General features: G+C 42.9%; 1 protein-coding gene across 2 annotated transcripts in view; it reads right to left on the reverse strand.

Moving 5' to 3' along the window:
* Positions 1 to 15,892: 15,892 nt before the first annotated feature.
* The window catches only part of PRPF38B (pre-mRNA processing factor 38B), a 37,676-nt gene continuing 27,635 nt past the window's right edge, over positions 15,893 to 25,933 (reverse strand). For both annotated transcript variants that reach the window (XM_040407094.1, XM_040407095.1), the window contains 2 exons: positions 17,813 to 18,036; positions 15,893 to 17,178 (listed from right to left, as the gene is read on the reverse strand). In XM_040407094.1, the coding sequence (XP_040263028.1) occupies positions 16,434 to 17,178; positions 17,813 to 18,036 (969 nt within the window). In that variant the 3' untranslated portion in view covers positions 15,893 to 16,433. The remainder of the gene's footprint in view (positions 17,179 to 17,812; positions 18,037 to 25,933) is intronic.

The following is a 25,933-nucleotide window of genomic DNA, read 5'->3' on the forward strand; positions in this document are numbered from 1 at the left end:
CAGGGATCTTAATATTGTCGAGATATTGATCTATTTTTCCTCCCTGATTTTTAGTCCCAGCTTGGTATAGCGTCGAAAAGTATCGGGTAAATTCCCTTAGGATATCATCAGGGTCCCGTAGAATGTTTCCTGCCTCTGTCCTGATTCCAGCTATATTATTGCTCCCCCTTTGATTTTTTACTATCATAGATAACAGTCTACTTGGTTTACCGGACTCGCTAAAAGTTCTCAACCCTGAAAATAACATTTTAGTCTGAGCTTTTTTATATAGATATTGTTTATATTCAGCTTGCACTTTTTTAAGTTGAAGTTGTTTTTCTGGGGTATTTGCATAGATAATCTCGTTCATTATCTGACCGAGTAAACCTTCTATTTCTTTTTGGGTTTGGGCGAAAACGTTTTTCTGTTTCCTAATTCGATGTGAATATATACCCCGAAGGTATGCCTTAAGCGAGTCCCAGACCATGTGGATGTGTGTTGAGTTGACGTTCTTGCTCCAAAAGAGCTTTATTTCATCATTAATCTTATCCACGTCCCCTATTAATGTCATCCAATGGGGATTAAGTTTAAAAATCCTATTTGGGTTTGGTTTAGTGTAGCTATCTAATATTACCATGACCGAGCTGTGATCGGAAACACCATGACGTTCATAATTCATTTTTTTAACCCTATTCACAAGCCCGGGGCTGGCGAGGGCCAGATCAACTCGCGACATGGATCTGTATGTCTTACTAAAGCATGAATATACTTGCTTATTTCCATAAAGCGTTCGCCATATATCAACCAAAGCCATTTCTTTACACATTCTGGATAGTAGGGTACTTGACCCAAGGTAAGAATCATAATTGGTTATAGTAGAGATCCTATCTTTTTTAATATCCATGACCGAGTTGAAATCGCCCATCACCAGCACCAGGCACTCCTCTCGCGCTGAGATATAATCCATCAATCTACCTAGTACCGTTGTCGTGAAGGGGGGTGGAATGTATACAAAACAGAGCTGTGAGAACGTCTCAAAGCTCTGGTAGTGACAGAGTGTTGCCGCTGCCTCTGCAGTTGTTACATTATTTGACAGCCATTTTTGAACAAAACCTGTGGGGTCATCTTTTTCTGCTCCTTCCGGGAAACCCACTAATTTAAGATTGTCTCTCCGGGATCTGTCCTCCAAATCTGCCATTTTTTCCTTTAGTGTCTTATTATCCCTTTCTACTGTTTCAATCCTTTTTTTAATCTGACTGGATTCTTTTTGCAATTCTGTAGTCAGGGTTACGTACTCTGACACGTTGCCTCATTTTATTTAAGTCGTTTTGGATTACCGAGATGTCGGTCTGCACTGCAGCTACTGTCGTTGTCAAGGTGCTTAAAGATTGATTAGTTGTTCTGACTGCCTCCAGTATACCCGCTAATTTGCAATCAATATTGCTCATCTGGCTATCTACTTCTGATGCCCGGCTTTCTCCTGCCCTATTTATAGGGTTTTCGTTCCCTTCATACTCCTCCATTTGTGGTGTTTGTTTCTGATTACTCCTTGTCTTAGTTAACGGAGGAGGGGATTTGAGATATTTATCTAATTGTGTCCTTACAGTGCCCCCTTTAGGAGAGGATGTTCCGATCGACTTTCTATTAGGTAGTTTTGGTCGCCTTTTTTTTTCCTTTCTCCTCCCCCCTCCTTCCCCTTTACTATTATCCAAAAAACTCTATATTTCTAAATGAAGTGTCGTAGAAATCCTTTAACGCAAAAAAGTAATCAGAGAGTCTTACATATCCTCGATCTCCTTATTTCTTGAGTCCCTGGTGTCCTGGGTAGCGGATAGCTTCAGGGTGGGATTCTCCCGGTGTCTTCGGCGCAATCCGCCTACGTTATTCAGCAGTCATTACTCACGCATATGTTGTTTAGCAGCCTTCGCACACTCACAGGATAATGGACCCAAGCAGCTACCTGGGGCTCATAGGTCCGGGGCTCAGAAAAAAAAGTGACAAGACAGTATTCAATATTCAATGTTCAAACAGGACAGTTCAACATCCAGCAACAGAACAGAGGCAGCACTGGTGTAGACTAGTATAACTAGTGTAGCGCCTAGGGCGAAACCCCGCAGCTGTATATTCAGAGTGACTCCACAGATGATTCTGATAGAGCCGCGGCAGGTAAAGTAGCTTAGGGTGAGACAGCGGGCAAACACAAATGGCAGCAATAATGGATAAACAGTCAGACAGTTATCTTCATTGGTGGCGCAGTGGCCACAGCCCCTCCTCCTCCTCCCGTCTCTTCTTATTGGTGGCGGCAGCAGCACAGGGGGAGGGAGACTCCTTCTCCACTGCGCTGCTGAGAAGAACATCGGCGGCGGGGCAGAGAACTATCATCTCCTGTGCCCGCCGCTGTATTCAACTGCAGAGCTGCGGCGGCGGGTCTAGTCGCAAATGGCGACAAGACTAAAAAGTCTTGTCGCCATTTGTAAATTCTAAGTCGCATTGGCAACCATTTTGGTCGCCATCTGGAGCCCTGCCCTAATGCATTCTGAATGGATAAGGATCCGTTCAGAATGCATCAGTTTGCCTCCGTTCCGCTCTGGAGGCGGACACCAAAACGCTGCTTGCAAAAAAAAAAGTTTTTTTTTTAGCACAGTTTTTATTTTTTTACGGTGTTCACCTGAGGGGTTAGGTCATGTGATATTTTTTATAGAGCCGGTCGATAAGGATGAGGGATACCTAATATGTCAACTTTTCTTCCCTATATTTTTATTTATTTTGGGAAAAGGACGTTTTTTTTTTTTTTTTTTACTTGAAACTTTTTTTTTTTTTTTTTACTTTTTTTTAGTCATTTTTTCACTTTATTCTTTGTCCCACTCTGGGACTTCAACTTTTGGGGGTCTGATCCTCTTTACAATGCTTTACAATACTTCTGTATTGTAAAGCATTGGCTGTAAGTGTATTACTGAATGTAATACACTTCAGCCTGCTTGCCTGTAAGATCCAGGGGGCTGGATCTCACAGGCTGTCACGGAAGGTAGCCACGATGCCTAAGGAAGGCATCGGGCTGCCTTCCCAGCCATCAGGTCCCGCTCACAGCAGAGCGGGGACCAGATGGCTACTCCGATCCCCGCAAGGACATCGCACGTGCCGCGGTCAGAGCTGACCACAGCACATCAAGGATTAATGTGCCGGCATCTGTGTTTTCACCAATGCCGCGCATACAGCAGGGGTCCGGCTATCAGTGACTGATCGGGCGGGCGTAGCTCCTGCACCGCCCGATCAGCCCGGCGAAATGTACGACAAAAGGCATTAAGGGGTCATATAAATTATTAGTTAAGGCACTATTTAATAAGGCTGTCTCCCGGGTCAGAGGGCTTGGGGAATTGATTGTCCAATGGTTACGTTACAGGAATGGGGAAATATATTTTTTTATTTAAGATTAGTATCGCATAATTCGAATCACATATTGGTACAGTTTAATATTTTACACAGAGTGTATATCACGCTGAGTTGGCTTAATAAATGTGGTTTAAGAGAAACTTTGAATTGCCCATGGTGTGATCCACAGCGGGTGGATTTTTTGCACATGCTTTGGTTGTGTCCAGATCTTAAAGTTTACTGGGGTTCAATTCAGAATTCTATCACCCAAAAACTGAGCGTAGTAATTCCGTTTACACCTGAGTGCTTGATACTAGCTAAGGTAAACTGCCATAAGTACAAAAAGATTCTTTTGATTAGAATTATGTTTCTATCCAGACTGTTGATTATTCGAGTCTGGATCTCACGAAATACTCCAAAGCTCAATGAGTGGCTATATTTGGTTAATAAGGTCAAGAGATACGAGAATGTTTTATATAACCAAAGAAATTCTGAACGAAAATGGTCTAGGATATGGGGAGGTTGGAAGTGGTAGCTCTTTTTCTATTGTCCCCCCCCCCCACCTTCCATATCCATTTCTTTAGTTTTTTTTCTTCTTCTTTAGAGACGCATCACAAGAGAGGGAGGTTAAGTTTGGGCTGAGTGGGTGTTGGGAATAGAGAAAAAATGAGGGACAAGAATTATAATGCTATTGATTTACTATGCATTTGTTTTAACTTTGTTTCCTAAATAAAAAGTTTTAAATTAAAAAAAGTTATTTCCATCACTTATTGTGAGCCAAATTCAGGAGCCAAGCCTACTCTCAGATCAGGTATCATAAATAGATCTGCACCTGTTCTGTGGTTTTGACCCGCACCTGCTTTGGGCTGACAATAACTGATGAGGATAACTGACCAAATAAGTGAAGTGCGAACTAAGCCTAAGGCCTCTTGCACACTAAGGTTTTTTTTCCCCGTTTCTGTTCCGTTTTTTGCGTTCCGTATATGGAACCATTAATTTCAATGAATCCGCAAAAAAATACGGAAGGTACTCCATATACCTTCCGTTTCCGTATTTCCGTTCAAAGATAGAACATTGTCCACATAACGGACAAGGATAGTACTGTTCTATCAGGGGCCAGCTGTTCTGTTTTGCAAAAAACGGAATGCACACGGACATCATCCGTATTTTTTGCGGATCGCAAAATACTGAAAAAGACATACGGTCGTGTGCAAGAGGCCTAATACTGACACACAGTCATTCTACAGCTAACAGAAGTTATTCTAAGGCATGTGTCTGCACTGCCACAACATGGATTACAAGAACCTTTTTTAATCCACTACTTTATTGGCGCTGCCTCCATGTCCTTATTTTTTCCACTAAAGAGTCATTGGGACACAGCTCCTGCAAGGGTGTGCAGCTTTTAGTTTTTTGCTTTACTGAAGGCTGCTGTATGTTTTTCTTTTGGTTTAGCTAGAACTGTTGGTGGCCTGCACGATGATGCACACATCCATATATGAGACCTGCCTGTTATTCTGATGGACAGGAACTGTTTCGCTACCAGAAAGGACTAGCTATGCATGTTGCTGCAATGTACAGTGATACACCAAGATACATTCTCCCTAAAGTTTAACTGCAGACCGGGATAGACCTGATTTAACACAAATTAATTTGTAATAAAGTGAATTTCATGGATAAATTTGGTGAAGCAGCCGAATAAAATTTTTGAAAATCACCCAGTGCAAAAAGCAAAATTTATATGCCCAGAAAAACTCACCACGTGATCAATCCATATGCAAATAAATCACTGTACAAATAAGCATAAAAATGTAATAAAAGTGTAAAAAATAAATTTTACAGATCATTTCAATTTCTGTATGTGCTATGGTAAACCATTGATACATACATTAGCACTGAAGTGTACATATAAATGCCAATAAAAAAAAAGGGGGTGGACTATATCATTAAGGCCTCTTGCACACGAATGTGTGCACCCCGTCGCCGTGCTGCGGGTCGCAATGCAAGAACGCCAACCGTGGGGCAGCCCCAGTGGAACGCGGACCCATTCACTTTAATGGGTCCGTGATCTGCAAAAAGATAGAACATGTTCTATCTTTTTGCGTAACGGAAGTACGAGACGAAACCCCACGGATGCACTCCGTAGTGCTTCTGTAGGGTTCCATTCTGCACGATTCCGCATCTCCGGATTTGCGGACCCATTCAAGTGAACTAAAAAAATTTTCAAAAATGCGAAAACGCCCATAGTATAAAAATATATTCCCCATACGGCAAACAGCAAAACGGAAAAAAGCATCCAAATGGCTGATTCGCCGTTTTTGGTCGCTTCATTTTCTACAAAAAAATTTAATAAGTGATCAAAAAGTCATACACACCCCAGAATGGTATCAATGAAAAGTTCAGATCTATGATGATTTTACTACTTTCCTATGGAGCCCTATTACAGGCAAGGGCTCCATAGGAAATACTATGCAGCAACCTCCTGTCATTCACAAAGACAGGGGCTGCTGCACACAAGCTCCAGCTCCTCCGATCGACACACGGGGGTGCCGGAGCATCACCGGAAGTGCACATGAGCCACGGGTGTCTGCTATAAGAAGCAGGCGGCCACCCGCGACTATGGCGCCTGCAGCGCTCTGCAGCGGGCGCCATCTTTAAAGACCCCGCGTTAAGGGATAAAGGGCTTGTTCGGATTCTGGAGGAAACAACCCTCAGGATCCACTTGCTGTAAAGATCTGATAAGTACTTACCTGACAGATCCCACGTCGGCGTTCTGGCTTTCCCAGCCGTGCTCTGTTTGTCCCGCAGCTGGAGTGACATCATGTCATCAGCATGTGACTGCTGCAGCTGATCGCTGGCCTTGTCGGGAGCACCACTGAGGTCAGTAATTGGTGATCTTACTGCTGCAGCCAGGTAAGTAGTACCTCACTGGGAGAACCAAAGTGGTGGCATGGAATCTGTCAGTTAAAGGGAACCTGTCACCAGTTTTATGGTGTCCTAACTAAGGGCAACATAAATAAGTGACTGATTCTCTTAGCAAAATGCTGGGTCACTTTCTTTAATTGACCCAGTCAATCTGCCAACATCTTGTATTGAAAAGCTCTAGCTTATAATGATGAGTCCTGAATATTCATGAGCTCCTGACTCTTCCCGCCTACCTGCTGCTGATTGACAGTTATTTTCCATATGAATCAGCAGCAGGTGGGCAGGGGAGTGGCTATAGCTGTTAATTAAATAAACGCTGGACTCAATGACATCACACTGGACTCAAATCAGCTCATTAGCATGCAGCATCTTTGTGTGTATATTATGAGGTAACCATCTGTCACACCAGTAAGTGAATACATCTAAGGTACTTTTTAGTAGTTAATGATTGTATATAATTAGTTAGATTATAATCAAATATCCACATGACAGGTTCCCTTTAAGTACTTACCAGTTCTTTATTGCAGGCTAATCCTGACGGTTGTCCAGTTTTGTCCTTAAACTGGACAACCCCTTTAATATGTATAATTACAAAAAAAAACTAATTTTAAACTAACTGTGTTAGGGCTGCAGACGAGAGCCGCTTCTAAGTGCTCTTTCTTGGACTGCAGGTACAGGGAGTGCAGAATTATTAGGCAAGTTGTATTTTTGAGGATTAATTTTATTATTGAACAACAACCATGTTCTCAATGAACCCAAAAAACTCATTAATATCAAAGCTGAATATTTTTGGAAGTAGTTTTTAGTTTGTTTTTAGTTTTATCTATTTTAGGGGGATATCTGTGTGTGCAGGTGACTATTACTGTGCATAATTATTAGGCAACTTAACAAAAAACAAATATATACCCATTTCAATTATTTATTTTTACCAGTGAAACCAATATAACATCTCAACATTCACAAATATACATTTCTGACATTCAAAAACAAAACAAAAACAAATCAGTGACCAATATAGCCACCTTTCTTTGCAAGGACACTCAAAAGCCTGCCATCCATGGATTCTGTCAGTGTTTTGATCTGTTCACCATCAACATTGCGTGCAGCAGCAACCACAGCCTCCCAGACACTGTTCAGAGAGGTGTACTGTTTTCCCTCCTTGTAAATCTCACATTTGATGATGGACCACAGGTTCTCAATGGGGTTCAGATCAGGTGAACAAGGAGGCCATGTCATTAGATTTTCTTCTTTTATACCCTTTCTTGCCAGCCACGCTGTGGAGTACTTGGACGCGTGTGATGGAGCATTGTCCTGCATGAAAATCATGTTTTTCTTGAAGGATGCAGACTTCTTCCTGTACCACTGCTTGAAGAAGGTGTCTTCCAGAAACTGGCAGTAGGACTGGGAGTTGAGCTTGACTCCATCCTCAACCCGAAAAGGCCCCACAAGCTCATCTTTGATGATACCAGCCCAAACCAGTACTCCACCTCCACCTTGCTGGCGTCTGAGTCGGACTGGAGCTCTCTGCCCTTTACCAATCCAGCCACGGGCCCATCCATCTGGCCCATCAAGACTCACTCTCATTTCATCAGTCCATAAAACCTTAGAAAAATCAGTCTTGAGATATTTCTTGGCCCAGTCTTGATGTTTCAGATTGTGTGTCTTGTTCAGTGGTGGTCGTCTTTCAGCCTTTCTTACCTTGGCCATGTCTCTGAGTATTGCACACCTTGTGCTTTTGGGCACTCCAGTGATGTTGCAGCTCTGAAATATGGCCAAACTGGTGGCAAGTGGCATCTTGGCAGCTGCACGCTTGACTTTTCTCAGTTCATGGGCAGTTATTTTGCGCCTTGGTTTTTCCACACGCTTCTTGCGACCCTGTTGACTATTTTGAATGAAACGCTTGATTGTTCGATGATCACGCTTCAGAAGCTTTGCAATTTTAAGAGTGCTGCATCCCTTTGCAAGATATCTCACTATTTTTGACTTTTCTGAGCTTGTCAAGTCCTTCTTTTGACCCATTTTGCCAAAGGAAAGGAAGTTGCCTAATAATTATGCACACCTAATATAGGGTGTTGATGTCATTAGACCACACCCCTTCTCATTACAGAGATGCACATCACCTAATATGCTTAATTGGTAGTAGGCTTTCGAGCCTATACAGCTTGGAGTAAGACAACATGCATAAAGAGGATGATGTGGTCAAAATACTCATTTGCCTAATAATTCTGCACGCAGTGTAGAGCTGTGATATTAGTATTGCTTTAGAGTGTCATGGACAGTGGGTGTGGAACCACTGCGGCAACCAAACAATTTGACTTATGGCTAGTCCTAAGGATTGTTATCCTGGCAGTTTCCTGGTTTTCACCATTTAACCCCTATAGAGGAATATGGCCTTTGTAGCCGGAGAGCCACCAGGCCTCTACCTCTTGAAATAGTCCCAGTGTAGTAAGCTGCTAATCGACAGGGGTCAGAGACACTGGTGCAAAGGAAGAAGGGATCAGGCAATACTCATAGTCAGAAAACAGGCAAAGGTCAGGGCAGATAGAGTAAGTGCGAATTTTTTAAACTAGTCTGAGGTCAAGTCAGGCAACAAAGGGTCACTACGGTATACAGGCAGCGGACAGTCAAAATCAATAAATGGGCAGAGGTGGGTACACAGGGAAACAGAACAGCACACCTTCACAGGGAGCTAGCAAGCTAGACAACTTAAAGCTCAAGCACCTTCTTCTTGAGCTTTAAGTTGTCTAGTTTAAAGGTGCCTTAAATGCCCTGAGGTGACTAGCCATTGGCTAGAGGAGACTAAGGCTACTTTCACACTTGCGGCAGGACGGATCCGACATGCTGTTCACCATGTCGGATCCGTCCTGCGGCTATTTCGCCGTGCCGCCGCTCCATCCCCATTGACTATAATGGGGATGGGGGCGGAGCTCTGGCGCAGCACGGCGAAAGCCGCCGGACTAAAAAGCCTGACATGCAGTAATTTTAGTCCGGCGGCCTTTCGCCGTGCACCGCCCCCATTATAGTCAATGGGGACGGAGCGGCGGTCCGGCGAAATAGCCGCAGGACGGATCCGACATAGTGAACAACATGTCGGATCCGTCCTGCCGCAAGTGTGAAAGTACCCTAAGGTATATACGCGCTGGCCGTTTCAGAGCCGGGGAGCACATGAATGCTTCCTAGAGACAGGCCTGGGAGACCTGACAGAGGAGCACAGGCCACAGCCTACAGTAGACACGTGGGATGCCGACGGTCAAATCTGCTGGTGGGCAGTGGAGGGCAAGCAGTTCCAGACTGCCGGGACAGAATTAGCGGGGTAGGTCTTGTTGAGCCCCGTCTAGGGGAGCGGAACAGCGGTGGGCACTAGCACAAGCCAATAGCAGGCTGCGACGGGAACAAGCCTCCCTAGCGTCACCCGCTGTAATTTTTATTTTATAAATGTTGCCATGCACATCCGCATATTCATTTATTACATCGTGCAGGATGTTTTTTTTTTATCTCTTTCTGTGATTTTTGATTGTTCTAGGAATGTGGCAGCAGAAAAACAAATTATTTTGGCCAAACATTCCGTTATAGATGTCTCATGATGAAGCAGGGGACAAGGAGGAGTCTGAGCAGGAGAAGGGAATGATGATGATGACAAGGAGACTGTATTGCATTGTATTGGAGATATTTATGCTATATTTATCCTCTGGATGGTAAAACATGTGTTGCACAGTTTTGAGCTTATTTCCCTCAACAAAAAAAAACCCCTGTATTTCTGTTAAAAAATTAAATAATAACGGCAGTAATCACATCTAAAAAGTACTGTCAGGCACACCCAGCCTCAGCTCCTCACTCCCTGGCTGACAGCTGCTGCAGCACTGATTTGCTCATCCAGGCTGTCTGTCAGCCTGTGAGCCAATAATCAGGGCAAGCCCCCCCCCCCCCTTCCTCTCAGGATTATGTGAGCATTCTTTTTCTTCTTCCCTAATGCTTTTTCTGGATATGTGCAATAAAAGGACGCTGCATGCGGTTTTACTGGATTTGTCCGGAACGAACCTGGTTCAGATGCCGGACGATCTGGTTCGCTCATCTCCCTCACTCTTCAGGGTAGTATAGATAGCAGACTTATTTTTATCTTATGATTTGGGTATCTATCCTCTCATATTCAGCATTTCTGGAACTCTATATTCTCATGTTGCATGATAATCCCACAGAATGTTTGCTTTACAGTACTATACTGGTATATATCGACATTACAGTGGCGTAACTAGAAATGACCCGGGCTCCACAGCAAATATCTGAACAGGGCCCTTCCCCCTGCAACCCCCACTCCTGTGGCTGGCCTAGACTGTCACTGTATATAATGTCACTGTATAATATTGTTGAGGGGGTCCCGAAAATAAAATCTTTTAGTCCTCCTCCTGGATGGGCCCCAAAGCAGCCGCTGCCACTTTAGCTCACTAGCCTGTGTGCTCTAACATTACACAGGACGTTCACCAGATCCTGGGGCTTCTGCACATTTAAGCTGCTTTCACATATAAGTTTTTAGTGGTGATTTTTGCTGTAAAAAACACCAGCTACATATTTTTTTGTAATGGTGTTTTTGTTAAAGAGTAACTAAACCTTTATATAAAACTTTTAACATGTTCTCCCAAATAAAACTCTCTCTAATATACTTTAATAATACATTTTCTATTTTGACTTTTTCCTACCTAAAGTGCACCATTCACTGTGCGCTTAGAACTCTGTTTTCTGTACACCGCTGTACGGAGTACATTTTATCAATGGGCAGCAGCACTGTAAGTACGGGCAGGAGCGCACATTGTTGCTCCTGCCCATACTCCCTGGACGATTACTAACTCTTGGTATGCATAGCACATGGGTACTATGCCAGGATCAGCTGAGCGCAGCGGGCTTCCGATTCTGCCTGCTCCGGTAAGCTAAGAGAACTGACATGCCATTGTTCGGTCAAGCAAGGTTAAAAATTATTTTATGGTTAGTTCAGTTTTTTTTTTATTATACATAAATATAATAATAGGAAATTAGGGAAAAGTGACAGAATCTACACATACTCCATTCTCCTAATCATGGGAATGATGAAGAGGTTGAACATTGGCAACATTTCCTAACAAAAAACATTTTTTGAAGTGTACATCAAGTAATAATCATTTTTTTTAATGTAGTCTTTACAGTGTAGAAAACTTCTCCATTACACAGTCGACACAATAGTAGAAAGTCCGCAGTACTCTCCAATTTGTGCAAAAAATAAAGACTAGCACCCTTATGGATTTAATGTGGCATTGCTTAATAAAGACTTGTTTAAGTCAAAACATCACAAGATGCTGATGTAATTTTTTTTAAAAAGGGTATTTTTTGCACAAATTGGAGTGCTGTGGATTTTCTACTATCGTGCTATCTGAAGGGATCACCAGCCTAGATCTCCTTCCGCAGGCACCGCTACTCTAGACCTGAATGCCAGGTTCCTGTACCAGTGGTATGATTTTTCCCATGCTGGGACTTGTAGTGCCGTTTATCATTCATTAGTACTTCTATTACAGTCGAGTCACATTATTATGACCACTTTCTACTTTTGACATTGTATAACTCATGAAGGAAGTCGTATGCCATGAGCAGGCTTGGTAGGTATATAAGGCGCGGGATAGGCTGAGATTAATCAGAGTAGCAAAAAGGGATGATAACTGGCTTTCGGACCAAGAGTGGCAGTAGTGAACTGTTCTCGTGCTGCTGTGGTGAAAGTGTATCGTGAGTGGACAAATGGCACCATTTCAAATTAGCAACGTGGAAACTGCAGACCACCACATGCCACTGATGCGAGAGGTGAACGTCAAGTGCGAAAGTGTGCCAGGGTGGACTGAAAAAGCTGTAGTGGAACAGCTCACCGCCAACATGGGGGCTACTAAACGAGTCAGTAAAGCAGCAATGTGCTCTGAAGGAGACTGATGCTTCAATTCTCAGGCAGCATCAGAATTGGACCTCTGCTGATTGGCAAAGGGTTGCCTTCCACAATGAGTTACATTTTCTTCTTTAGCAGATGGATGTTGACAAGTCAGGGAAGAAACATCAGAAAAACAAACACTGCAACCATTACTGGAAGAACACAAGCTGGTGGTGGTAGCGTTATTCTCTGGGCCAACTCATCCACGTGGAAGCCACCGTCAACTAATTTGGGTATGAATAACATCTTACAGATCACATAGACCCACACATGCTAATTGTCTTCCAGCAAGACAATGCAATATGTCACACATCTAGAAAAGTCCAACATTGGTTGGAAGAGCATGAGCAAGACTTCCAAGTACTACCCCGGCTGGCCCCCTATTTCCTCAGACTTGAACCTGATTGAGCGTCTCTGGGACCACCTTAATTATCATGTTCACTCTATGGATCCTGCTCCAGAAGCGGTGGGAGGCACTGCAGTCAGCATGGCTCCAGATACCTGTGACAACCTACCAGGACCTTACTGAGTGACTCCCAGACTGTCTAGCTGCTGTCCGTGCTGCACACAGAGGTTATCTGGATACTAGATGGTGGTCATCATAATGTCACTCGACTTGTTTCTATTATCTTGCCGTTCCTTTTGTTTTCCTGTGTGCTAAGCATTATTCTGACCACGAAGCAGTAGCTTTCTACTGCTTGATGGCTGTGTACTGGTTGTCAGAAGGTTTCTGTATCCATCACAGTGGGACACTAGACAATTTCTCAGTGACTGGATGAAGGCGGGTGGAAAGGAGCTGGCCACATATAGCACAGCTGTGCGCCCTCTCTAACACTGTTAGGGCACATCAAAGAGAAGGTAGGATGGAGATATCAAGCTGTATCAGCAAAGTTTTAGTAGCTGGACTGCAGAAGGATCTGTACTAAGGGAAACCTAAGAGCAGAGTTTTAAATGAATAAATTACAAGTTTTATGGAATATTTAACAAAAAAAGATAAATGTATATAAATCTGTTCAGCTCCTCCTGCTCTAGAATATGTTATTTATCAGGACTGTCCCATGAAAAACATTCTACTTTTTTTCAACGCAGCACTTGCATCTGAATTTTTTTTGCAATTGCATGTAATTAAAAGTGTAGTATAGCTATGGAGTTATTTAATAAAATGTATCTGTATAGCACCACCTACTGTTTGTAGTTTTTCTTATTTCTATATGCACCAAGGTGGTTGCACATGCTCAATTCAACCCTTCAACTGCCACCAGCCATATCTTATGTTAGAAGCTGTGACAGTTACAGGAGAGAGCTGCAGCAGAAAGGGCACACTCCCTGAGCTGCCAGACAAATCTACTGCAGTAGTTGGAGCAATGATCGAGGAGATCTCTGGATCCATGTGAGATACAGGGCTAGTTCTAGCTTTGTTAGAAAGCTTGTCATGTACTAGATGTTCTTTTTCCATTTTGTACATTAACCATGGGATAACCCCTTTTTAATACCAGAGTTTTTTTCCCCTGTCTTCCTTGTGCCATAAAATGTATTCTTTCATTCACATATCCATATAATGGCCTGTTTTTTGCGAGACAAGTTGTACTTTCTAATGCCACCATATAATATGGTATACAATAGGGATGAGCAAATCGAGTAGATTTGTAGATTAGCATAAAACTTAGTTCCAATACTATACAGGGCAGGAGCTCCATACAGTATTAGAATGTATTGGCTCTGATGAGCCGAAGTTATTGCTTCACGAAGTCTCCTGATACTTCAGGTAATAACTTCATAAATTCATTTGTACTGTAAAAAACATTTCCTGAACTCTGGTTCGGTTCCAAGTAGTACCTTGGAACCAAACCAGAGTTCAGGAAATGGTTTTTACAGTACAAATTTATGAAGTAACTACCCAAAGTCTCACGAAGCAATAACTTCAGCTCATCGGAGCCAATACATTCTAATACTGTACAGAGCTCCTGCTTCGTACAGTACTGGAACTAAGTTTTATGCAAATCGATTTCTGATCTTTCATCCAGTTTATTCGCTCATCCCTAGTAACTTCAGAAGACAGGGCAGTCTCCAAACAACGATCCGGGAGCCAGTGTTCGACCCTTGATTCCTGGTGTATAAATAGCTTTAGAAATCCACGGCACACCTCTGTATATAGTGAAAACAAAATGTGTCTTTATTCACACGTCACAGCAGCAATATTTCGGTCCCCTCACGGAACCTTGAGAAAGGTTCTGTCAGGGGACCGAAACGTTGTAGCAGTGACGTGTGAATAAAGACACTTTTTCAGTATATACAGAGGGGTGCCGTGGATTTCTACAGATAGACTTTTTTAATGTTTAAATGCTGAAAAAAAAAAAATTGAAGTTTGAAAACTTTTTTTTACATCACCATATTCTGACCCCTATACCATTTTTTATAGTAATGTTTATATGAGCTATTGAGTGGGGGCTCATTTTTTGTCAGATGATGTGTAGTTTTTAATTGATACCATTTTGGAGTGTGTGTCTTTTATCACATTTTATTAAATGTTTAGGGTAATAAGCAATAAATAAAATGGCAAATCAGCAATTTTGAGAGTTTTCCCGTTACGACATTCACCATATTGGAAAAGTATTTTTATATTTTAATAGTATGGGCGTTTTTGGGCAGTGATGTTTATATTTTTTCACGTATTTAAGTTTTTTATTCTAAGAAAATGGGGTGATTAAAATTGTATTTTTTTACAGCCCCTCTAGGAGACTACAATGTCCACTACTTAGGAGATTAACAAGGAGTATAGTAATTCTCTATGTTGGCCTGCCACCTGCAAGCAAACATTGGAACTGCAGCTCTAATAATCAATCAGAGTCTCTTCAGAGAGACCCAGCCGATTATAAATAATGTGTGCCCTTCGAGTTTTTCACCCTTTAGATGCCCTGATCACGGATTATGGCCAATCGCGGACATTTGAAACAGCAGAGACACGCGAGCGGGCACCATGATTAAAGACCCCACCAGTGCCGTACATGTACAGCTCTGGTAGCAAAGGGGTTAATTAGGGGCAGACTGGTCATAGACTCTACAGGGACTGTGCCCACCAGGCAGGCAAGTAATGATCTCGTGTTCCCCTCCTGACTGGCAACCGGAGGACAAAGTGTGGCAACCGGAGGACAAAGTGTGGCAACCGGAGGACAAAGTGTGGCAACCGATGCTGGCACCACAGATGGACAGCTTCTGGGGAGTTATTTTGTACAGATGAGGTATTATTTTGTAATGCATTGTGGTATATGGCGCTGTTGGGGTGGTATTGTGTGCTATGATATAGTATTGCTGGCCCTGCCCTCTGTCAATTTGGACCTGCCTACAACATGGGGTCATGTTAGTTTGCAGTCCATCCCTGTCTAAGTTGCTGAGTACCTTTAAAATAACTCATGCTGAGGAGCATGGAAACAAATTGAACTGCTGTATCACAAGGAGAAAGTGCCACAAGCCAAATAGCCACACATTGGAGACCAAACATTTATGAATACAGAGGGCTGTGCTTTGTAAATCCAGTAAGCCATTAGCTAGAAACATCATTTTGGTTTCAAAATGATCTGTTAAGTTACGTCAGAAGTTTATTCTCATCATATAAGTCTTAGGTGCACTTTAAAATGTTGTTAGAAGCAAAATGTGCTCAAAGAGACCAATAATAAAGGAACCACATAATAGATCAAAGTGTATTTTTTTTTTAAAAACTGTTTACAGTTAGACAATGACAAAAAAAATTTATGTTATATTTGCATTCATTTCATAAAAAACAAAACAAAAAACAAAAGAGCCATTCTATCCAAATGCCAGCTAAGCCATGCACGCAGCGTCAGGAGGTAAACCACAACCTCACGAGCGTTCGGATGGGAAGTGACAAATTTAATGCCACTTAAACTGGACCAGCAGGTTTATTGTGCCAGAAAAAGAATTAAAACATCATGGAATTGCCAATAACGGTCTGAACGTTTCAGGAACAGCGAACCGATAAAAACACAACAGTAGCTGCATGACAGCAGAGAGCATGAGTAACTGTAGGGAAGGTAGGAGTAGTGTCCAAAATATAGGAGATTCCCAAAAGGCACTTCCCTACATACAAGTTATAATGCAACTCGTTTTGAACCAAAAACAAAAACGAGCGCTACAGAATCAGGGGGAGGTAGGAGAAGGGAAGAAAAAAAAAAAAAAAAGGATTCAATGTGATCCATTTATTGCAATATCACTGAGTATCATCTTTCACGCTTTGTTTTTCTTCATTGTCTGAACTGTGACGGTCATGGTCCTTGTTTTCGTGCTCGCGCTTATGGCCTCTGTCTTTACTCCGACTTCTCTTCCGCGGCCTCTCCCTACTTGAGCTGTGTTCTCTCTTTCGGGACTTTTCAGGACTGTCTGTTCGTCCAGGACTACTGCTTCTACTATGTTTGTTCAACTTCTCCTTTTGCCTGTTAGACTTTTCTTTGCTTCGGCTTCTCCCACGAGCATTTCTGCTAGGGCTTCTACTCTTTCTCGGTTTCCTGTCTTTGCTCCTACTTCTGCTGTGTCTCCTTTCCTTGCGCAATTCTCTGTCTTCTCTGTGTCGTCTGTCCTCTCTGTCCTTCTTCTCCTCACTTCTTTTGCGTTCTTTTGAACGCTCCCTGGGTCTATCTGTATCCTTTTCCCTGCCATTGCCCTTTTTGTCATGGTCTCGCTTTCTGCTCCTCTCATTTTCTTTTTCTCTATCCTTGTCTCTCCGGTCTGTCTTGCGCTCTCTGCTCCGACTCCTAGGTCGCTCTCTACTTTTGCTTCTTTTACGTTCACTGCTCCGTGATCTACGTTTGTCTTTGGATTCACGTTCTATCCGCTGACGTTCCCTTTCTCTCTCTAGTTCCCTATCAAAACTTGATGTCCCATGATGATCCCTATGATGGCTTCTGCTCCTTGATCTCCTAGGAGACCTTCGAGGACTTACGGACCTTTTTGGAGACCTAAAAATGTAAACACAACCATTTTGAATTAGGAAATGAAATAAGAATATTTTACTAGAATGCAAAATGCTTTGAAGACCAAAATACAACTTCACGGTTTGAAGGGTGTCTCTCCATCACATACAGAAAACCCAACATTAAAGAGGTTACCTGGTTACCTCTGGATAGGTCATCAATATCAGATCAGTGGGGGTCTGACACTCAGGACCCCGCTGATCAGTTGTTAGAAGGGGCCAGCGCTTCGCTCTTCTTAGGCCATGTGACATCACCGTACATCGATTACATGACCTAGTCGCAGCTCAACCCTATAGAAGTGAATGGGTCCGAGTTACAATACCAAGAACAGCTGCAGTACTATGTATAGCACTGTGCTTGGAAATCTCGCGCGAGACAGCTGCGGTCACCAGAGCTTTGGCGAATGCAGTGGCTCCCTGAAACAGCCAATGGGTGAGGGTGTCAGGACTTGGACGACCACTGATGCGATAATGAAGACCTATCCTGAGGATAAGTCATCATTATCCATTCCTGGATAACCCTTTTAATCATACGTTAAAAGTATATAATTACAGTCAGTTGAGTCGAGCCAGACATTTTATAACGCTCGGGAGTTTGTTGATTAGTGCACAAAAGTTACCTGGACCGTCTCCTCTCAACATGGCGCTGAACTTCCTCTGCTTCTTCAGCAGTTTCCTTCTTGACCTTTCTTGGCTTGCTTTTGATTTGCTGGTCTATTTGTTTTTGCACTGGAACAGGGATTCTTGGAAACAGGGTGGAGAACCACTCCAGCTTAGTAAGGAATGAACGTAACATCTCTCCTATTGTCATTACACAGCCTCCACCAGCTTTCACATCCAGGTCCTACAAAATAAGCAGAACAAAGAGAGGAAGACACTTGTAAAATAGAATTTACATAAAATATTGTGTCACAAGTCTACACATTCAAACTGGAGTGATCTAGTCTGATACATCCATAATTTGTTAGTGACCCTAACAGCACACAGTACTTGCAGACTAAACGTTCTATAGCTCTTAGACGTTAAGGAGGTAGGCTGCATTCCTTCAGTATTTCAAGAACGAGGGGATTCTAACTAAAACAGCTCCACTTTCTAAGATTGGACTGTCAAATTTACACAAGCCTTTAAAAGGGTGTAGAAATAAGCACACATGACATTGGGGCACATTAACTGTGAATTTCAACATGCATTCTGAAGTGCAGCAAATTTACTCTACCCAGAAAAAAAAGGTAGGAAAAGCTTTCACATAGTAAATTATCTCCAGATTTCCATCATTTTCACTTCATTTGAGCCCTGTGAATAGTTAAAGGCGAATCTTAAGGTAAAACTTCTTGCACTCACACACATGCATGTGTTCAGTTTAATTTCGCCCCATACAATTGGTGCAGCACAAAGATCTAGAGGAAAAAAGAGCAGGTTAGCTTAAGTCAATAAGATTTGCCATATTGTAAACCATGTTGGGGCACGGAAAAGCTCTTATTATCAGAAACCAGAGAGATCCTTGTACACGAGCCACTAATCTGGATAGATCACCTTTAAAGTCATTGGAAACCTGCTATTCTCTACAGCAATGCCGGCAAATCTGTCTAGTGACGACTTATTTTGAACTGGGGTGAAAAATGACAATATAGTCAGCAAAACTTTGCAAAAAAAAAAAGTCTTAAATGACAAACCTCAGACATGATATAGCCTGGTACCCTCAGACATGATATAGCCTGGTACCCTAGTACAGTAAGGTGTTCAGTGCTGCCTGTCCAAGAAGGTTGTATGTATCCACACACATACTGTGCATTTGGAAAATCCTCACTCACTTTTTTCACATTTTATGTTGCAGCCTTGTGCTAAACAAAAGAAAAAAAAAACTTTTCCCATGAATCTGCACTGAATTACTGAATTTTAGAAAAGGTATAAAAACTAAAATCTTCCATGGACAAGTATTCAGGCCCTTTGCTGTGACACTTGAAGTTTAGATGTGGAGGGTCTCCAACTCTTGATCTTTGAGATGCTTCTACACCTTCATTGGAGTCCACCTGTGGTAAATTCAGTTGACTGGACAGGATTTGGAAAGACACAGCCCTGTCTATATAATGTCTTACAGGTCACAATGCATATCAGAGCAGGAACCAAGTCATAAGGAGGAAAGAACTGCCTGTAGATCTCAGAGATAGGATTGTGTTCGCTACATCACAGTGGCTTCCATAATTCTTAAATGCAGGCCATTTGGAACAACCAGAATTCTTCCTACAGCACTCCGCCTCACCAAACGGGTGAAGGGGATGAGCCTTGGCAAGACAGATGACCAAGAACCCCAATGGGAGAATCTTCCAGAAAATCAATCATCACTGCTCAATGTCTGATTTTTTTTCAGGACCCATTGAAAATGAATGGGTACAAAACTGGTCCAGATCTGTTCCGCAAAAAACGGAACAGATCAGGAAAGAAACAACGGACGTGTGAATGGACCCTAAAAGAGACATGAACATTTGCAAAGAACTAACCGACGGTGAGAAACAAGATTCTTTTGCATGATGAAACCAAGATTTAACTAAGTGTCATGTTTGGAAGAAATCAGGAACTGCTCATCACCTGCCCAATACCATCCCTACAGTGATGCATGGTCATGGCAGCATCATGCTGTGGGGGTGTTTTTCAGTAGCTGAACAGGGAAGCTAGCCTGGGTTGTAGCAAAGCTGAATGGAGCAAAGTACATAGATGTTCTTAATGAAAACCTAATTCAAAGTGCCCTAGACCTCAGAAGGGGCCAAAGATTTACCATCCAACAAGAAAATGACCTTAAAGGGGTTCTCCGGCTTCTTCATTAAATTTGGGGAACTTTACCTGTGGAGGGAAGTATATTACAGGTATACTTACCTTCCGCAGCGCAGCCCTTCATAGGATCCTTTTCACTGTCACGTGACCGCTCCAAATGCAATTTCCAGGCTTCCGATCCAGCGCAGTCTTCTTTTCCTGCCTGAGGCAGGAGACGGAACGTCATCGCTGACGTCACCGCCTCCTCAGCTCCCGACTCATGCACACTACTGCGCATGCGCCGGGAACCGGAATTCTTTTCAGTATACAGGGTTCTATGAGACTGATACACAGCGCTATGTAAGTGCTGTGTAGGAGTCTCAGTATAGCGATCAGCCACAGAGGCTGATCGCTATGCTTTACATGTCACTAGGGCACCATGGACGGCAAAGGGGGCACACAGGTAGCGCCGTGGGAGGTCACAGTTATGGACGCGCCATGGAAGTCATAGTTATGGGCGCTTAGTATAAGTGATAGGGCTCATGCACAGAACCATATTCGCTTTGCAAGTCGTGGATACACTAAATATGGTTACTGTCTGTGTGCAATTGCAGTCCCCTTGAGTTCTATTTTAGATCTGCATTATGAGGATCAGAATAGGACATGTTCTATATTTTGCAGAACTGACATACGGATGTGGAAAGCACATGGACGTCAGTGTGTTTTCTACATCCGTATGTCAGTTCCAATAGGGATAGAACATGTCCTATTCTGGTCCTCAAAATGAGGTCCTCAAATTCATAGAACTCAATGGGACTGCAAAAAATGTGGATCGCAAAATAAGTACGGTCGTGTGCATAAGGGTTTAGATACACTGCTCAGCAGGCAGGATCATACAAGATGGGATTATTGAAGTAGAGAAATAGTGTGAACCTTTGTATCGGCGCTGTAAGCAGGAGCGTAGTACCAGGTAGGTAAAGGTAAAAGGGTTAGTTTTATTTCAGGTCAATGCGTTCCAAAGGCAAACAGCCCTCGTCATCAGGACAGTAATACATATACAATAAAAATGGATACATGTGCGCCTTATAAACTATGTTTGGACGCGCAATGTGGACTGGAGAGGGGGGGGGGGGGGGTGGAGCTCAGCCCCCTGTGCGAGGGTGACAGCAGAGTCGGGAGCGCTGCTGAAGCCCAGACTCCTTACATAAAAGTGACAGCGAGATCAGGAGTTAGAGTTGATGGATCGCAGTCCCTTCTTTCAATAACAGAGCACAGATAGTCCTGGATGGTGAAGCGCTCATGTAGTCTGTAGCTGCTCGTGATTTACAGTAGCGTGATCATCTTTATCTGCGGTCTGTTATCTGTGGAAGTATATTGGAATCTTGTAGCAGGGTATGACAGGCAGCCCGTATATCCCATCATAGCTGGGTAATAGACATTACCTTTACTGGCTGATAATGCCACAGGTTTCTCGGATAGCCGTTTGTATTAGTACCCTAGTGTACATGAATATAGTGGATAAGGTACGATGTCATGTAGGTTTATCAAATCTGATGCATGTAGTTTTATTCTGTGTATGCAAGATATAGGTGTTTTTTTAAGGACTAAGATATCGGGTCCATTTTAATAATTTTTTTAAAATGTTCTCTTTTATATATGGGTGTGTGTATGTGTAATATAAATATATATATATATATATATATATATATATATATATATATATATATATATATACATACACACACACACACTCACACTCACCTAAAGAATTATTAGGAACACCTGTTCTATTTCTCATTAATGCAATCATCTAGTCAACCAATCACATGGCAGTTGCTTCAATGCATTTAGGGGGGTGGTCCTGGTCAAGACAATCTCCTAAACTCCAAACTGAATGTCAGAATGGGAAAGAAAGGTGATTTAAGCAATTTTGAGCGTGGCATGGTTGTTGGTGCCAGACGGGCCGGTCTGAGTATTTCACAATCTGCTCAGTTACTGGGATTTTCACGCACAACCATTTCTAGGGTTTACAAAGAATGGTGTGAAAAGGGAAAAACATCCAGTATGCGGCAGTCCTGTGGGCAAAAATGCCTTGTGAATGCTAGAGGTCAGAGGAGAATGGGCCGACTGATTCAAGCTGATAGAAACCAACGTTGACTGAAATAACCACTCGTTACAACCGAGGTATGCAGCAAAGCATTTGTGAAGCCACAACACGCACAACCCTGAGGTGGATGGGCTACAACAGCAGAAGACCCCACCGGGTACCACTCATCTCCACTACAAATAGGAAAAAGAGGCTACAATTTGCACGAGCTCACCAAAATTGGACTGTTGAAGACTGGAAAAATGTTGCCTGGTCTGGTGAGTCTCGATTTCTGTTGAGACATTCAAATGGTAGAGTCCGAATTTGGCGTAAACAGAATGAGAACATGTATCCATCCTCTGATGGCTACTTCCAGCAGGATAATGCACAATGTCACAAAGCTCGAATCATTTCAAATTGGTTTCTTGAACATGACAATGAGTTCACTGTACTAAAATGGCCCCCACAGTCACCAGATCTCAACCCAATAGAGCATCTTTGGGATGTGGTGGAACGGGAGCTTCGTGCCCGGGATGTGCATCCCTCAAATCTCCATCAACTGCAAGATGCTATCCTATCAATATGGGCCAACATTTCTAAAGAATGCCATCAGCACCTTGTGGAATCAATGCCACGTAGAATTAAGGCAGTTCGGTTGGTAGAGCGCTGGATTTTTTGGGGCATACTGGAGTATAGTCACACTGATCTCATTTAGTCCATATGGTGTGAGGGTATCTAGTTGATCCAGTATATTTCTCTTTTTTGTAGGTTACTGAATCTATTGAATGGATTTTCTGGTATATAGTCCATAGGAGTGATTTTTTAGTGAACGTTTTTCTTTCTCAGGTGTAGACGCAAAATGTTTGGAAATACGGTGTTTGAGATACTGTCTGTGAATGTTCTCTCTGTGTTGGTTCAAACGGCAATGCAAAGGTTGTGTGGTTCGACTGACATTGTTTAAGACCACATTCGCGTTCAATCAGGTATATTACATAGCTGGTTTGGCATGTCATGTGATGTCTTATTTCGAAGTTGGTACCATTTTTATTTGAAGTGAAACTTGTAGTGTTGTGTGTAATGACCCTGCAGCACAGGCAGCGTGTAGTTCTACATTTAAAGCTACCAATCGGTTTGTGTATGCGCTTCTTTTTGGCCCTGATGTGTTGCTTGGGCTTGTGGGGGCTAGGATGTTTCTAATAGGGGCCCTCCTATAAATTATCCTGGGGTTTTCCAAGTAAGGGTCTTGCGTTAGGATGTGCCAGTGTTTATTCAATATTGCCGGATGCTTTTGTTAGACGTACTGTACTAGGTGATGAGGGTTAGGCACATTTCAGTTTGTGTCTGGAAAGCGCTAAAAATATAAAGACAGTTTTCTTGTATGCTCAAAATACTTCTCATGTAGGCATTTTTTATGAGCCCCTTAGGATATCCTTCATCTATAAATCTCTTTTTTATAACTTTGGCCTGTCGTCGGAAGTCCTCAGTGTGTTAATAATGTGTTTATCTTGAATTCCCTCATAAAAAGATTAGCAAATGCTGGTGCTTCCTTTGTCCCCATCGCGGTCCCCCTGTATTGGTGATAGGTAGTATTGTATAGTGTTGTATATTTTAAAAAAAATTATAAAATGTTCTCCTGGATGAAGCATAGGCTTTCATGGAGAAATTGAACTTGTGTGGTACCTACGCATTGTATCCTTAGATCGTGTTGGATATTGGAGTATAGGGCTGTTGCATCCATGGTCAGTAACACATAGGTGTCCTTCCATGTAATGTCCCTAGGTTCACGGACCAATTAGCTGGAGTCATGCGGGTAGCTCACGGACATATGGTTGTAAAAAAAAGGTCTAAGTAGTATCATAGATTACTCGCTGCGGATTTTGTGTTTGATACAATTGGTCTCCCTGGTGGATTTTCAGTGTTTTTGTGAATTTTAGGGAGGTATATATTGCAGTTATCCGAGAAACCTGTCACATTATCAGCAAAGGTAATGTCTATTACCCAGCTATGATGGGATATACGGGCTGCCCTGAACAGAACCTCGCCCCTTGCGTATCAAATTTACCCCATAAATAAAAGGGTCTCAAAATTACAGTATTTACTGCAGCCTGGATCCTTATGAGAACAACATAAGTGGAAAGAAACTCCACTTCCACCCATATGCCTCGGGATACCTAAAATAGACACAATTTCTAATAATTGTGATACATTCTAACACATCGCCAGTTAAAGAACTCTGTTACATGTGGTATGATCAAGCGCTTCCCTATATAACCAAGCGCTCGACTATAAGCGAACCATTTCCCCCCAAAAAAGTAGGCAATAAGTGCCCCACGGCACTCAGCGATGGACTACGGCAAGTACTCAGACTTTGTCATACCCTGCTACAAGATTCCAATATACTTCCACAGATAACAGACCGCAGATAAAGATCACGCTACTGTAAATCACGAGCAGCTACAGACTACATGAGCGCTTCACCATCCTGGACTATCTGCGCTCTGTTATTGAAAGACAGGACTGCGATCCATCAACTCCTGATCTCGCCGTTACTTCTGTGTAAGGAGTCTGGGCTTCAGCAGCGCTCCCGACTCGGCTGTCACCCTCACACAGGCGGCTGGGCTTCAGCAGTACTCCTGCTGTCACTCCGGAAAAAGGCCCGCCTGAAACAGGCCCCCCCCCCCCCCCTTCCTCTCCAGTAAACATTGTGCGCCCATGTATCCATTTTTATTTTATATGCATTACTGTCCTGATGAAGAGGGCTGTTCGCCCTTGAAACGCATTGACCTGAAATAAAACTAACCTATTTACCTTTACCTACCTGGTACCACGCTCCTGCTTACAGTGCTCATACAAAAGGTTCACACCATTTCACTACTTCAAGGATCCTCTCATCCCGACAATCGCTGTCACGACACGGGCAAGAACCTTGGCAGCAGTGCAGGCATCCTGCACGCTGGACGGGCAAATACCAGCAAGGCAGAATAAAGTTGTTGTGACTCACCACAACAACAAAAACGGGAAGTGCAACCAATTCTATACTGCGTTTTTATGTGAAACAGCAACACACATGAGGAACTGCCTCCTGTTTTTCTCTTTTCACAAGACGGGATTAGATACACACTTCAGCAGGCAGTATCGCACACAACAGGCTGTGTATCAGGCACACATACAGGATAGGATTAGATACAGATGTGTTTGAATGTGCTTGCTGCTTCCAGCTGTTTATTACACTCTGGAGATGGTGATGAAGAGCCTGTGGACTGTCAGTGATGGGATTTAGACACTGAGTGAAAAACAACATTGCTTACCGGTAATCGTTTTTCTCGATACCCATGACGGCACCCTGTGCGACTCAGGACCTCCCATCAGGACAGGAAACCTGAGAAGATAAAAAGGACACACCTCCACACAACACCAGTAGAAGAAATAAATTGTTCTCCGGAGAGAAGTGACAAAGGGTTAAAAACCCCCTTTTTTTTTTTTTTTTTTTATTTTTTTTTATCTATATTACGTCATATAGACCTGGCAAAAAGCCATCAACAAATATATATATATCTGCTTGGGAAGGGAAATATCGGGTGCCGTCATGGGTATCGAGAAAAACGATTACCGGTAAGCAATGTTGTTTTCCCCTCACCCATGACGGCACCCTGTGCGAGATAAACTATAAGTAGAACCTAGGGGGGGGCCACAGCCTGAAGGACTTTCTCTCCAAAGGAAGCATCAGAATGGAGCTGTAATCTGTAATGTTTAAGAAAAGTATGCGGGGAGCTCCAGGTAGCCGCCCTGCAAATCTGGGCTAACGATACATCAGCTTTCTCAGCCCACGAAGTAGACACCGCCCTCGTAGAATGGGCCCCAAAACCTGAAGGGGGGGGGGAGACCCAGGGAAATATAAGCTCTAGCT

The sequence above is a fragment of the Bufo bufo genome, chromosome 9 (assembly GCF_905171765.1).
Source record: "Bufo bufo chromosome 9, aBufBuf1.1, whole genome shotgun sequence".
NCBI lineage: Eukaryota > Metazoa > Chordata > Amphibia > Anura > Bufonidae > Bufo > Bufo bufo.